Consider the following 14,538-nt stretch of genomic DNA (forward strand, 5'->3'; position numbering starts at 1 on the left):
GGAGGAGGGGCAGATTGCTTGAGAAGGAAGATATATGTTTCTAAGATTCTAAAATGATAGAATTTTATAGCCGAAGGGAAAGTTGAGTGTTTTTTTGTTTATTCTTTTCTGGGAACAGGAATGGGAGTGTTTCGTTTTAATAGCCGGCAGATAAATTTTACTAGTGTTAAAATCTTGCTCCTTGTGATATGAAATGTTGACTTCCTCGCAAAAGACATAGAACAGCATAGAGCAGAAGCATATAGAGAGTTGGCATCAGTTTGGGCTGTTAGGGTTTCTAAATAAGTCAACCCTAAGACTCAGGGTTGTTCCTTAAGTAATTTATCCAGTAAATACGTGACTCTGTAAAAAAGTGAATGGTAAAAAGGATATCATACTTTTCCTTTGTTTTAATGAGTCAACATGTATTTCTTTCCGGGATGTTAGTCACAGTTCAGTGCCCCCCTCCTTTTTAAATAGCCGTACACAAGTGTCTTTGACCATAAGTTATTTTTTGTTGTTGTTCAACCAAAGCATCCTGGCTCATACTTCACTTCCAGATAAGATTGTAATAATCCTCTATGCTTAGCGGGATTAATTAAGTAACAAGAATCTTTTGTCCTGTGGCACGTAATATTTTGGAACTTCAGAGAAGCAGAGCAACAGTTTTGACTGGAGATTTTTAATTTAATAGAAAAAATTCTTTTTTGCAAGTATGTTTAAGCGATCGGGACAGCCTAATAGGTGTTCTTATTGGGTAAAGTTTATAAAATGGACAAGGTTGACGAAGAAATTTGGTTGGTGGACGATACTTCCCCGGTATGCTTTTAAGCCTTTCCTCACACAATTTGGAAATATTTAACACAATCTCTGGTCTCTTATCAGCACTTTTTTTCCCCCCTTATGCTCTCCTAATCTAAAAAGATAAATAGGAGGGCGTATGATTCCAAAGATAATCCCCTCCCCGTGTTCCCTTTTTCTCCTCTCTGAGGTATCAGTTTGCTGTCACATCACCAGGGGTCTCTCTACAGGACACTATCCTCATGTTAATTCAGAAGTAATTTTATGAGTTGAAGTCTTTTGGTTCTTTGCCTTAAACGTTGTGAAATCACTATCGGCAGCCCAGCAGAATTGTCCATTAGATGCATCCCTGAATAGTTCAGAATCCTCGTATTTCGGAATTACAAATGGCCTTCGAATACTAGTAGGCCTGACGGGATAATTCCCAGGCAGAACCTCGGTGTTTACACAGCATCGACACAGATGAAAACCTAACGGGTTAGGCCAGTGACATAGCTTATCAGGGTGGAAGAAGAGATTTCAGAGAAAAGTATTTATGGCCCTGCATCGTCCTTAGGCTTATCTACCTTCTCTCCCGAGCCTGTGGTCCGTCTTTACTTTGTTTTAATTCCTGTTTAGTTTTCTCTGAGTTCTTTTCTCATCTCTCTTACCAAATATTTTGAGACGAAGAGGTTTTTAAACAGGTTGGCTCATCTTTCAGGCATTTGTGAAAAAAAAAAAACGTGTGGGATCATCAAGGGAAAAATGTAATTTTGCAATCTCTCCTGGAGGTTAGATCCCCAAGGCACTGTGGGATGCCCAGCATTGGAGTGCCAGAGAGCGTTGCTGATGGTAGGCAAACATGAAATGAGCTTATCTATTTTCATTGCTTAATTTCAGAAGGCACTATGGTAAAAAAATGAAATATCAATTAAAAAAATAAATGAAGGGGCGCCTGGGTGGCGCAGTCAGTTAAGCATCCGACTTCAGCCAGGTCACGATCTCGCGGTCCGTGAGTTCGAGCCCCACGTCGGGCTCTGGGCTGATGGCTCAGAGCCTGGAGCCTGTTTCCGATTCTGTGTCTCCCTCTCTCTGCCCCTCCCCCGTTCATGCTCTGTCTCTCTCTGTCCCAAAAATAAAATAAAAAACGTTGAAAAAAAAAAATTAAAAAAAAATAAAATAAAATAAAAAATAAAAAAATAAATGAATAAGTTGGGCTATTTATAATCTTTCAGACCTAATCTCTGCTTAATGTTACATCTCCTCTGCAGAATATGCGTTGTCTTTAAAAAATACCAAGTATTTCCATGACGCTGTGTTCCTAAAACAGGTACTCTTCTATGGATAATACATTTTAATTCCAGTATTTAATTGCCCTTTAAAGCCAAATATCTCTGAGCATCTGATTTGGGGATCGCCACTCACTTATCTCGTGACAGTTTTTTTAACCAATTAATGTTTTTAAAGCAATCTCCCGGTATCGTTTTTCGAGATATTGCATTTGAAAACTTCGCGTTTCCTCAGCAATGTGTTCTTTTTCCTTAGTCTGACATTTCCATGGTTCCAAATGGCCCTCGGATGTGAGCAGCTATCACAATCACATTGGTCGTGGTAGGGAGGCTTGTGAAAATACTGATGGCTGGTCCCACCCCCAGACTGTCTCATTCTGTCGGCTTGAGATGGGGCCTGGAAATGTGCATTTCCAACACGTTCCTAGGTGATGCCACGGCTTCTGTTCTTCAGTCTACACGTTGAGGAGCAGTGATCTAGATAGAATATTGTAAACTATCGACAGATGTTGTTATTGCTGGTAGGATGGACTAAGACAGTGGCAGGGGAGATGGAGAGAGGTGGATGAGTTTGGCAAGTATTGAGGAAGTAGAATCCACAAGGCCTACCCATGGTTTGTTTATTTATTTCGAAAGAGAGAAAGAGAGCACATGTACCAGCTCGAGCGAGTGGGGGAGGGGCAGAGAGAGAATTCCAAGCAGGCTCCACGCTGTCAGCTCGGAGCCCAACGTGAGGCTCTGTCCCACGACCATGAGACCACGAACCCAGTCGAAATCAAGTGTGGGACGCTCACCTGACTGAGCCACCCAGGCACCCCTTATCCATGGTTCAGACGGGACTGTTGGTAAGCGAGGGGAAGGACTCAAGCAGGTCTCTTGACTTTGGTAGCTTGAACAAATTCGTGGATGAACAAGTGCTGAAATATGAAACGAACAGGGTGGTGGATCGTGGCGAGAAATCATAAACTCCATTTAACGTTTAACTGAAATATTTTTTAGATGTCAGGCGCCTTGCCTGACCTAGAGTACATTTTCAGTAAGTGACAGATGTTGTTATTGCTGTTATTACCACCTTTACTACAAGAGCTGACCAGTCCTCACCGCCCCACCCTGCCACGCGGAACCTCCCAAGTCCTTTCCTCAGCCACCGTATTTAAAGGCTAAGAATTACTCCTTTATGCAAGATGTAGGTATGAATGGGGAGATTTCCTGCTGATAGCTACCCCTTCGTGGTATGAGTGGATAGGGGAAGGAAAAGCAAAGGGAGGAAAAAAGGAGGAAAGGTTCTAATTCATAGAGAATTATTGCCTGAGTTACTACAGATAGCCTTACAACCATCATCTTAAATAGGCGGAATTATCCCATTTTCCAGATGAAATAAATAACTTGCCCAATGTCTTATAAAAACCTGAGTGAAAATTCAAGCCCAGCTCTGTCCTGACTCCATTACATTTGGGCTCTCTACTCCAAACTCTACCTTTAATGCCAAGCTTTGGCATGACTGCTTTGTCTTTCTTAGGTCAGAATGATGACCTACATAGACTGTAGGCAACACCCGACAATTGCTAGTGACTTTTAACCTTTTAAAATCCTGACTCATAGTGAGAACCACTTTTTACACAGCATGCCATATTTACATTCATATATATATGTCTGTCTCTATATATGTGTTACACATCTGTATGTGCAGCAATATGACTGAGACTAATTTTCAAGAAATAACACTCTCGGGGGTGGCACTTAAGACTCTTGATTTCAGCTCGGGTCATGATCCCAGGGTTGTGGGATCGAGCCACACGTTGGGCTCCAGGCTGAGTGCGGAGCCTGCTTAAGATTCTCTCTCTCCCTCTGCCCCTCTCCCCTGCTTGTGCTTCCTCTCTCTCTCTCTCTCGCTCAAATAAAATTAAAAAATAACTCAGTGAGATAGGTATTATCAATATTTAATCTCTATGAATGCAGTCTGATACTCCTCATTCATTGCAATGAATATATATTAGGATCCACAGAACTGATTTCACAATCAACTTTTGGGTCTCCACTAAATCGCTGGGAAATCTTCTGGAATTCCTTTTCTTTCCTTGGAATTCACTCCCCAACACCATGGCAATTCCAATTAGAAAGACAGAAGGGGTGAGTAGGATTCCTGGGTACTTTGTGTATACAGATCTTTAGTGGTACATCTATACTTGCCTACCCTGCAGATCTTTGTAAGGGCAAACATATTACAATAGAGATGAAGAACTTCAATTTTTTTAAACATTTATTTTTGAGAGACAGAGCACGAGCAGGGGAAGAGCAGAGAAAGGGACACACAGAATCCGAAGCAGGCTCCAGGCTCTGAGCTGTCAGCACAGAGCCCGACACAGGGCTCGAACTCGCGAACCATGAGATCGCGGCCAGAGCTGAAGTCGGACACTTAACCGACTGAGCCATGCAGGAGCCCCTAAAAAAAATTTTTTTTAATGCTTACTTATTTTGAGAGAGACAGAGTGTGACCGGGAGAGGGGCAGAGAGAGAAGGAGACAAAGAATCCGAAGCGGGCTCCAGGCTCTGAGCTGTCAGCACAGAGCCTGACGCGGGGCTCCAACTCACGAGTCGTGAGATCGTGACCTGAGCTGAAGCTGGATGCCTAACTGACTGGGCCACCCAGGAGCCCCAAGATGAAGAATTTTTCAAAGCAATCAGGGGCGCCCGGGTGGCTCAGTCGGTTAAGCGTCTGACTTCAGCTCAGGTCATGATCTCACCGCCTGTGAGTTGAAGCCCCACATCGGGCTCTGTGCTGACAGCTCAGAGCCTGGAGTCTGCTTCGGATTCTTTGTCTCCCTCTCTCTCTGCCCTTCCCCCCCCCCTCTCAAAAATAATAAACATTAAAAAGAATTTTTCAAAGTAATCAAGTCATCTGTGCTACGTAGCTGTGTTTACTTGGACTGATTGTTCAAGTTCTCTGGAGCCCATTTCTTCTTACGTGAAAGGAGGGATTTTACCCAGATCACCTCCCAGGCCCCTTTTCACCCTCATGGGATATATTATAAAAAGCTCTGAGTAAATGGTACTGTATCAGATCTGAAATAGTATGACGATGATCATGATGTTGATGATCAGTCTTTTACATTTTGTTCAAAAGCCCCTAAAGAATTTTTTTTGGAGGTTATTTGAGGGAGACAGAGACAGTGCAAGCAGGGAAGGGGCAGAGAGAGAGGGAGAGGGAATCCCAAGCAGGCTCTGTGCTGGTAGCGTGGAGCCTGACACAAGGCTCGAACTGACTTAACTGTGAGCTCATGACCTGAGCCGAAACCAAGAGTCGGAGGCTTAACCGACTAAGCCACCCGGGCGCCCTGCCCCTGAAGAAATTTTTGAAAGCAAAGATTGACATTAACTGAAGGAGGAAAGATTCAAAGTTGGGAGAAGTAATCGGGCTCGTTTTGAGGAGACACATTATGAAGTCGAGGGCAGAGAGGTTCAGCTTCATTTTAAAAAGGGTCATCAACATTATTCATGTCGTAGAAGTTGAAAATGACTCCTCAAAAGTTCTTACTTCTCTACAGACAGCAAAATTGTGGGTGTCAACACACCCCTACCCCCGCCCCCAATGTTAGTTATCTCATTTCCCCATACATTTATTAGGGAGTGCTGAGAAAAGGAGCTTAAATATCTAGGGTAGGTTGATTTCTAGAAACACCAAAATGTGGGCTAAGGTTTAATTATATTGATAGGTGTATACGTGTTATTGCTTAAAAGTACCTGTCTTTAGATGACCCTGAAATATAATATCACCTCTGAGGACTTGGGTAGCAATTAGCAAGGCCTTGCCTCATCTAGGATGGGGAAACTGAGCACAGAAAGGTTAAATGCTTTGCCCCTAGGTCATCTGATGAGTCAAGAAGAAAGACTCATGATTGGTGCTGGAGACTTAGTCCTCCCCCAACCCGGCTCCTGCCACCCTGATTACTTGACTTCTTGCTTCATCACTTGCCCGAAAGTATTTATGTGGAGAACAGGCTGCCTCCTGGTAGACGCCGCACGGTTCGTATTTTCTTGAATTGAGTAAGTTACCACGTGACTAATACATCGAAATTCTCAAATACACCAGTGAAATCAACCCTGAAAGGTTGGGTTTTTTTTCTTTGTTTCATGTCTCCATCGATGCGATAATGATATTAGTAAAGCCCGCCACTGCTTTAACTAAAATTATTGGGGTTCCCAGCATCTCAGAGCACACATCCGGGATACCTCCTGCATCCGTTCAGGAAAGCACAGGCCTGGTCGTACTGACGCAGTGCCCAGCACTCTTGACCCTTCAACGTGATGCCTCCTTACTCTCAAGGGAACACTTCCTCATTGTTTTTCTTCCCTTTCAAAACTATTATCATCAGGGATTACGCTTATAAATGTAATTACTTTTTAAAAAGTTTTTTTTTTCAATTTTGAACGTTCCTTAAGGGCTATTCATCCATGTGCATGGATGGATGGTGCTCCCAGTAATTAATGCTGTGGCAAGGACGTTTCAAGGACACGCTCTTATCCCCTCCTTTTCTGTGGACTCCGAAGGAAAAACAAAAACAAGAGAGGCCTCTAAAACAAGCAAGGGCTCTCTCTTCCTGGAGCATTTCACCTGCTTTTATTTTATTTATTTATTTATTTATTTATTTATTTATTTATTTATTTATTTATTTATTATTTTTGGTACCTCTCAGCCCTTTAACGTAGGATCAGTTTCCTTGTGGTTTCTTAACGGTTACACAAAGGGATCAATCACCAAATAAGATGTGTCATCTCCCAGAGAAAATTCTCTTGAGTGGGTTTTAAAGAAAGACTCATAAAAGGATAAATACCTCTACAGGGCTATTTCCCTTATAAAATAAACCCGTCATGGATCTTGTCCTTGGAAAAACACACACACGGAGTGTGTGTTGCCTCAGTGGTTACAACCATAACATTTAGCTCCGAAACTGGCCCTCCCCTATGCTCTCACTACAAGGCAACCATTAAAACCCAAAGCGCATTTTCCCTAAACAGCCGAAACCCCTAGCAATGCAGGGCATGGTGGGCACCCAGGAACCAAAACGTCCCGCTCATAATAAAAACGGTGCACACGATGGCTCGTGCCCAAGCTTTCACACTTGTTTTTGCAAGTCTCGGCTGACAGCGGCAGAGTTGCATTTCCTGGGATGGCTTGACTGCACGCGGGGCGAGGTGCGGATCGATCGTGCAGCGACACGGACTCCTCGCGAACGCTTTCGGCGGCAGTCGCTTAAAGATCCACTTTCTCGAGTGCCTGTGGCCCAAAACGTTTCCGTGCATGGCGCGACTGGAAGCCTGCGCCGGCGGGAGACGCAGCGCTGCTGCTCTTTCAACAGGCGATTTGTTCTCCTGTCTGTGGCTCATTTCCATGCAAAGAGCCTGACATCAGAGCACCTTTTGTTGCTAAACGCTTTCTTTAGCGTCGAGGGGAGAGAGTCATGTGGAGCTGGAAGAGCTCATTTTCCAGAGAGGGGTCCCGAGGCGCGCCCGGCCGCTCGCCGAGGCGCCGCGCTCAGCCCAGCGGGGCCCTGCCCGGACTTGCTGGAAGAAATGAGTCGCGTGCCTTAGCGAGCTGGTCCCGGCCGCGGGAAGAAACGCCTTCGCCGCGGCTTTAGGCGCCGCTGGGGCCGCCGCGGTTCCCCGCCGTAAAACTCGGTGGTGCGGACTTTGCCTTCCGCTACCCCGCGGCCGAGCCGAGCCGGGCTGGGAAAGTTTCTGGAGTTGTCAGTCGCGCGGCCCGCCGCCACCTAGAGCCGAGGCGCGGGCGCCTGCGAGGGGCCCCCGCGGGGTCGCCGGGGCCATGCGGCGCGGGGGCGCGGCTCGCTGACGCGGCGGGCGGGGACCGACGCCGGGGGGCGGGAGGGGGGGGGCCGGCAGCGCGCTGGTGCGGAGCGAGGGCGCCCCGGGGACCCGGACGCACGGCTGGCGCGCGGGACGCGGCCATGGAGGACGCGGGAGCAGCCGGCCCGGGGCCGGAGCCCGAGCCCGAGCCCGAGCCCGAGGGGGGCGCCGGCATGTCCGAGGCGTTCTCCCGGCTCTGGAGCGACGTGATGGGCATCCTGGTGAGTTACCTGCCGCCGGGCGGGCGCGGGAGGGGCGGGGCGAGGGCAGCCCCCGCGCGCCCCGCGCTCCCGGCGGCGCGCTCGCCCACCTGGCAAGCCCACCGCCTCCGACTCGTCCTGCCCTCGCTCTCGGTCCCAGGGGGTTAAGAACACACCGGTATAGGATTTCAAGCCCCAATGAAAAAATAAGCAGCCGCAGATCGCCTCAAAGACGTTTCTTAACCAGGCGGGCACGGTAATCTGGGACACCTGCTGAGAAGTTGGCGTGGCAAAGGTTAGAGTCCTTCAAAGAGTAGACGTAAATAACTAGCATTTGGCTGTTGCGCGTTCACAGTTGGATTGGGCCGGAGGCTGATGTTCCCGATGCTTATCTCTTCACCATTTGTTGTCTGACCCCGAGAGGAAAACAAGCCATCTTCTTACTGGGAACCACCAAAAAGTGTGCTTGCCCTGTTGGCGGTGGTTCAGCTGGTAGCATTACAGCATATTTGTTGTTTTATGTTTGGAACTAAAAACAATAGGACTTATTTTGCTAAATCTGTGCTGTCACGTATTTTGAAATGTCCAGTAAGTAAAACCGCCCGTGGACTTGGCATGATTTCTGAAAAATAGTTCTTAAGCATGGAGGATGAAGCTTTAACTTAACTTGTTTCGTGTTCAGAGCCCTGGGGAATTAGGAGATTTCCTTTGGTGGAACTGTAGGTAGGCAGGTAGACTGGAATCAGATGGGTGGGGGTTATTACAGTCAGACATCTTAGTCCACACAGAAAACGTCAAATTTAAAGAGTTGGAATTGGCAGTTGTTGGCAAATGCTCTAGATTTGCTTTGGGATCTCTTAGTTTTCTAATGGAAGGTGTAGTTTTAGAAAGAAACTGGGGATGCTGAGAAGTGTACAGGAATGAAGCTTTTGGGCTTTGGAGTGAGTGAAGCCGGGTCAAATCCCCCACTCTCCCATTGACTGACTGCGCAACCTTGGCCAAGGTGTTAAACTCCACTGATCTTCAATTTCATTTCCTGAAAAATGAGGCAAAGAAGACTTGCTCAAGTTTTCTGAGGTTTAGTTAAGTCGATGTATAATTAGTGCTCCGCATACTGGCATATAGTAGGTACTCAATAAACCATAGCTCTCTATTTTTCCCCCCTGCAAATAGTCTTGTGTCTCATCTTTCCAGACATCCTGAAGTGTCACTTAATTCATTTTTAGATGTTCATTGGTGTTTATAATTATTCCTGCACAGAAAACCAGGGAAGATTGGTCAAAGATTTCTGCTTTTCTCACCAATATTTATTTATTTTTTATTTATTTTTTTTTTTCAACGTTTATTTATTTTTGGGACAGAGAGAGACAGAGCATGAACGGGGGAGGGGCAGAGAGAGAGGGAGACACAGAACCGGAAACAGGCTCCAGGCTCCGCCATCAGCCCAGAGCCTGACGCGGGGCTCGAACTCACGGACCGCGAGATCGTGACCTGGCTGAAGTCGGACGCTTAACCGACTGCGCAACCCAGGCGCCCCTCTCACCAATATTAAAAAAAAAAAAAAAAATGTATCAAAAAAATGTAAAACCTCGGGGCGCCTGGGTGGCTCAGTTGGTTGGGCGACCGACTACAGCTCAGGTCATGATCTCGCAGTCTGAGTTCGAGCCCCGCGCTGGGCTCTGTGATGAGAGCTCAGAGCCTGGAGCCTGCTTCTGAGTCTGTGTCTTCCTCTCTCTCAGCCCCTTCCCTGCTTGCTCTCTGTCTGTCTCTCTCTCAAAAATAATAAACATTTAAAAAAATGTAAAACCTCAAGTTTTGGCATTTTTCTGAACATCACTGATGAAAATAGGCCTTCAGTGAAATTTCAGAAAACCCAGTGACTGTTTTAAAGTTGTGGTGATAGTTCATCGAGCCCGAAGCTTATCTTGTTATTTCTTGCTTAAATCCTGCTCTGTAAATTTTTAGTCACTGAGAAAATTGGTCTGATAACATCACCATGCATCTTTTACTAGGGCGTGTCTGTAGAGGGGAGAGCTGCAGGGACTCACTTAAATGGGGGTGTGGGTTCAGGGTTGTTTGGGACGGGGCGGGGGGGGGGGCATTGGCAGGTGGCACTTTCTGAAGATTTGCTTTTCCCTTCGCTGGCAGATTCCAGTGCTGTTGGGGCAGGTGTAGCAGTGTTCTTTGGTTGATTTAAAAGTTGGGGTGGAGCTTCAGAAGCCCAAACCTGTTATTCAAAGGACGGATATAGGAGAAAAGAAAATATGTGCTTCTTAAAGAGCCCATAGTTCACTGTGAGGCTGGAAAGAATGCAAGTGATTGTCCCGAAGCGATTGTGTTCACGTCTGTTTTCCCATCTTTTAGACCGTCTTATTTTTCCTTTGGGGTAAATGTGGATATCAGGATTGTTCCTTAGTAAAATTCTGAGGAAGATATGGTTTATCTCTCCTTTATGCATGTCTGTAAAAAGTCACCAGGTTAAAAGGGTCTTTATTCTTTTAGAACACTTTCACCAAGTGTTTATGGGAAACTGTCTTTCTAGAAATAAATCGAGACACGAAATTGACAGTTGACTTTCTCTGTTGCTTGAGATTTAAAAAAATACCATTTCCTTCAGTTTTTAAATAAGATTTTGCAGCCTATCAGCTTACACAGGTGAAGTGACTTGACCAATGGCACACATACACCTTGTTAGTGACAATGACAGATTGCACCCCTGTTCTTTGATCTACACCAGTTAGTAGGCTGATGCCATGATACTCCATAGTTAGCCATCCCGGGGAAACTTAATAGAAATGTCACTACATTCACTGTTTTATTTATTTATATATGTTTTAAAGTTTGTTTATTTATTTATTTAGAGAGAACAAGTAGGTGAGGTGCAGAGAGAGAATCCCAAGCAGGCTCCACACCATCAGCACAGAGCCCAATGTGGGGCTCGAACCCATGAACCATGGGGTCATGACCTGAGCTGAAGTTGGATGCTTAACCACCTGAGCCACCCAGGCGCCCCGTATCTGCTCTTTTAGGAAAGTGCTACTTGGGAGGTTCTTTTTAAGTACTGAACTTGAGGAGGGGAGTAGAGGTAGTAAGGGAATCACACATCCAAACATACTTCAAAGAGTTCAGGCACAGTTGCTACTTTTCGGGTTCCTCTATGTGTAGAAATCAAACGTCCAAACCTATTAAGTTAAAATTTCTTTCGATGAATGAGCATAGCTCCCTTTTCCAACCTGAGAGGTGCGGAGCATCTGCCCCGAGATTTGAGATTTTCGTAGGTTCTCAGCCTGGGAAGGGTGTTGCCCCAGAGGCATAGATCTCAATAAATACAGGATGGTTGTCTGAGTTCATTGGGACACATTTTGCATCTAAATGAATTTCAGTCCTGCACAGTTCTGAACCAACCAGTTGCCTTTAGATAATTGTTAACAAAATGCTTATTTAGAGAAGAAATAATAGTATAATTTATGGCATGAGAATGTTCGAGCTGTGCTAGAATGAATAAATGCTAGTAAGTGAATATGCAAATAGAGAATTAAGAGAAAAGGAGCTTACCGAAACACTAACCATTGTGAACGCCTGGTGGGCAGGGGCAGTATTTTACTTTTTTTTTTTTTTTTTTTTGAAATCTCCAGTGCCTGGGACTTACTGGATCCTGAGAACATGGTTTTCTTGAATGGAAAAGGAAAAAAAGCATATACTTCTTAAATGCAGGAGCCACATGAAAATACAGTTCTGTAGGGATGGTACTTACTATAATGGGGTGCATTTATGAAGACATCAATAAATTCGTGTCTTGCTTGAGCGGTTTCATCATGCAAACCAGAATCCTGGTGCTTCCACTGGAAACAGTAATGGCACGTTGTGAAATGTTTGTAAACCCTGAGCAATCAGGCCACGGCTTTCTTGTGAAATGTGTTCTTCTTCTGTTCCCTAACTCTGCAACATGTGGCCTGCCCGGGTTTTCAAAGCATGTCAACTTTCACGAGGACGTGTTTACATTTCTGCTGAGAAGTGCAAAGCAAGTTAGAATCCTGTGGGATTTCACTCTTTTATCTTTATGCTGCAGACACAACATTCCTTTTTTTTTTTTTTTTTTTTTTTTGGTGGGGGAGGGTAGTTGTTTGTAAGAGTAGGAATTGCTAAGGTTATTAGACACGGTAGATCACTTTTCCAGCACTGATTGTCCATTTGGTGTGTTGTGATGGTTAAGTTTTTCCTTCAGAATTGGGAGGACTTAAAGCTTAGCCAGTCTTTCAAAGCTGCGGGCTTGCTGGGAAGGAAGAAGGGAGTCAGTAAGTGCCTATTGTTTGCAAGATCCTGCAAGATGCCCCTCCCCCAAACCTTATATTTCCTCTGTTCCCTGCTCTGTTCCTACAATTTACACCCACTTCCTAGCAATGCTTAGAGAATATCCATTGTATGGGGATACTGTGGACCTTCCCAGTTCTTATTCCTATATAAGCCACAGTTTGTACATAGTAGGCTTCAGTCCAAAAACTATTAGGTTTATCCCGTCTTGCTATTTACTAAAGAATGTCGTTTAAAGAAAAAAAAAAAAAAAAAAAAAGATCCTCCTTCGCTTTGTAATTTTAGGCAAAGTGTGGGGGAGGGGAGATGTTTAGTAAGACCCTTAGGGGGCTTTTAAAATGCGAACTCCTTTGAAAGCATTAATTTACATACCCTTTGGGTGGTGTCTGTGGTACAGCCCATCCACTAAAGACTTAATTAATTTTAGGTCTTGGAATTTGAGCATCAGCCCCAGTTTCAAATATTCTGACTTCATCTTAATTTTATGTTCCTGTTCGCCAGCTGAAATGTGGCTTTTATAAGTGGAAGCTGCAGGGTGATGTAGCGCAGGGAGCGGAGAGACCTTGGCCGTGAGCCCTCCACCCCCTCCTTTCGCGGAGGCATTAAGGGCTCAAGGTACAGAGCAGGGCTCAGAACTGCGGCCTCCTGATTTTCAGTTCTGTGCCAGAGACAAGATTAAGTCTCATAATTCTGGCTGGAGTCACTGAATCTGTTGCTGTCGGAAGAGACCCCTGCACTGCAGTGACCTTTCACACTCCCCTTCTCCCCACTTTCCGCCTTCGTGCGCCATTCTCTACCCGGGAACTCTTCCCTCTTCCACCTGATTTACTAGCCACATTCAGGTTTTTCACTGTGTCCTCCGACTCTGAGGATAGAATGCAGCCTATGGGGGAGGGCGAGGAGGAGGGAGGGCCAGGAGGAGGGAGGGCCAGGAGGAGGCAGTGCTCCCAAGCAGGAAGTCCCGGTGCTGTCCTGAGCCCTCCCCACACTGACCTTACTAGATACCCTCTAGTGACCAGTGAACACTGTCGTCCCCATCTTACGTGGAGACATCCACATGGCTCTCACATCCACATGGCTGTCCTAAATCACACAGATAGTAAACAGGCGCTGGGATTTTGGATCATGCATTGTTTCCCAGAAATAATCTGCTAGTTACGTTCTCATGTATCTACCCAGGCATTTTTTTTTTTTTTTTTTTGGCTGTCTACCTTTTTGCTCAAGCTGTTTCCCCTGGCGACACTTACCCCTGACTTCCAGAAAGACAATGTTTTGTAGGAAAAGCAATAGGCCCTGATCCCTCCTGTAGATAAATGCTCAGCCCCAAGGTGCAGTGGGCAGAGAGCGGGGTGCCCAGGGAGTGGAGGCGGGGTGGTCACTTCACAGGAATGCCTTTCCGTTTAGACCCCGGCCTTGAGTTGGGGTTTCCCTGAGAGGTGTTCTCCAATGAGGGTTCAGGAAGAAAGAAGGGAAGGAGGGCTTTCTGGGCAGAGCCAAGGGGAGTAAAGATGAGAACACGGAGCACTTAAGTGGGTGCAGTCATTCTATGGGCTCTAGGGAGAAGCCGTTGTTGCAGAATTTGAAACTGACACCTGACATGATTCCTTCTGGGTCTTGCCAAAGTAACTTTGGTGGGTGACGAGTTGGCAATGGTGAGAACCTGGGCTAAATGTTTATGAAGCATATCAGTTATGTGTCTGGCTTCCATTAGTCCCCCATGTTTTTACTCAGTATCTCTAGGTAGTCAAGGACTGCTCCCTGCTAACTTGCTTTGGGCGATTCTCTTAAGCTCACAAGCTCTGTTCCAGAGAACAGCAAAGTAGAGGGAAATATTCAGTTGTGCAGACTGATTCAGGAGCAAATCTGTAACTCAACTTTACAAAGGACATAAGAGGAAGATCTATGACTAGTAGTAGATCTAACGTATTCTTCTATTTAAAAAATTTTTTCTAATGTTTATTTTTGAAGGAGAGAGAGACAGAGTGTGAGCGGGGCAGGGTGGGGGGGGGGGGCAGAGAAGGAGGGAGACACTGAATCCGAAGCAGGCTCCAGGCTCCGATCTGACAGCACAGAGCCCGACGCGGGGCTTGAACTCCCGGACAGCAAGATCATGACCT

General features: G+C 45.7%; 1 protein-coding gene across 12 annotated transcripts in view; it reads left to right on the forward strand.

Annotated features, from left to right (window-relative positions):
• SASH1 (SAM and SH3 domain containing 1) overlaps positions 1-14,538 on the forward strand; it is a 337,965-nt gene that overhangs the window by 133,353 nt on the left and 190,074 nt on the right. For 2 of the 12 annotated variants that reach the window (XM_023254476.2, XM_045058619.1), the window contains exon 1: positions 7,935-8,131. The exons of 6 other annotated variants lie outside the window; for them this stretch is intronic. In XM_023254476.2, the coding sequence (XP_023110244.1) occupies positions 8,012-8,131 (120 nt within the window). In that variant the 5' untranslated portion in view covers positions 7,935-8,011. Of the gene's footprint in view, positions 1-7,934; positions 8,132-8,179; positions 8,406-14,538 lie in introns of those variants that run through there. 4 more of the 12 variants (XM_023254479.2, XM_023254483.2, XM_023254484.2 and 1 more) reach the window with 3 other exon arrangements.

This window comes from Felis catus, chromosome B2 (assembly GCF_018350175.1).
Source record: "Felis catus isolate Fca126 chromosome B2, F.catus_Fca126_mat1.0, whole genome shotgun sequence".
Classification (NCBI taxonomy): domain Eukaryota; kingdom Metazoa; phylum Chordata; class Mammalia; order Carnivora; family Felidae; genus Felis; species Felis catus.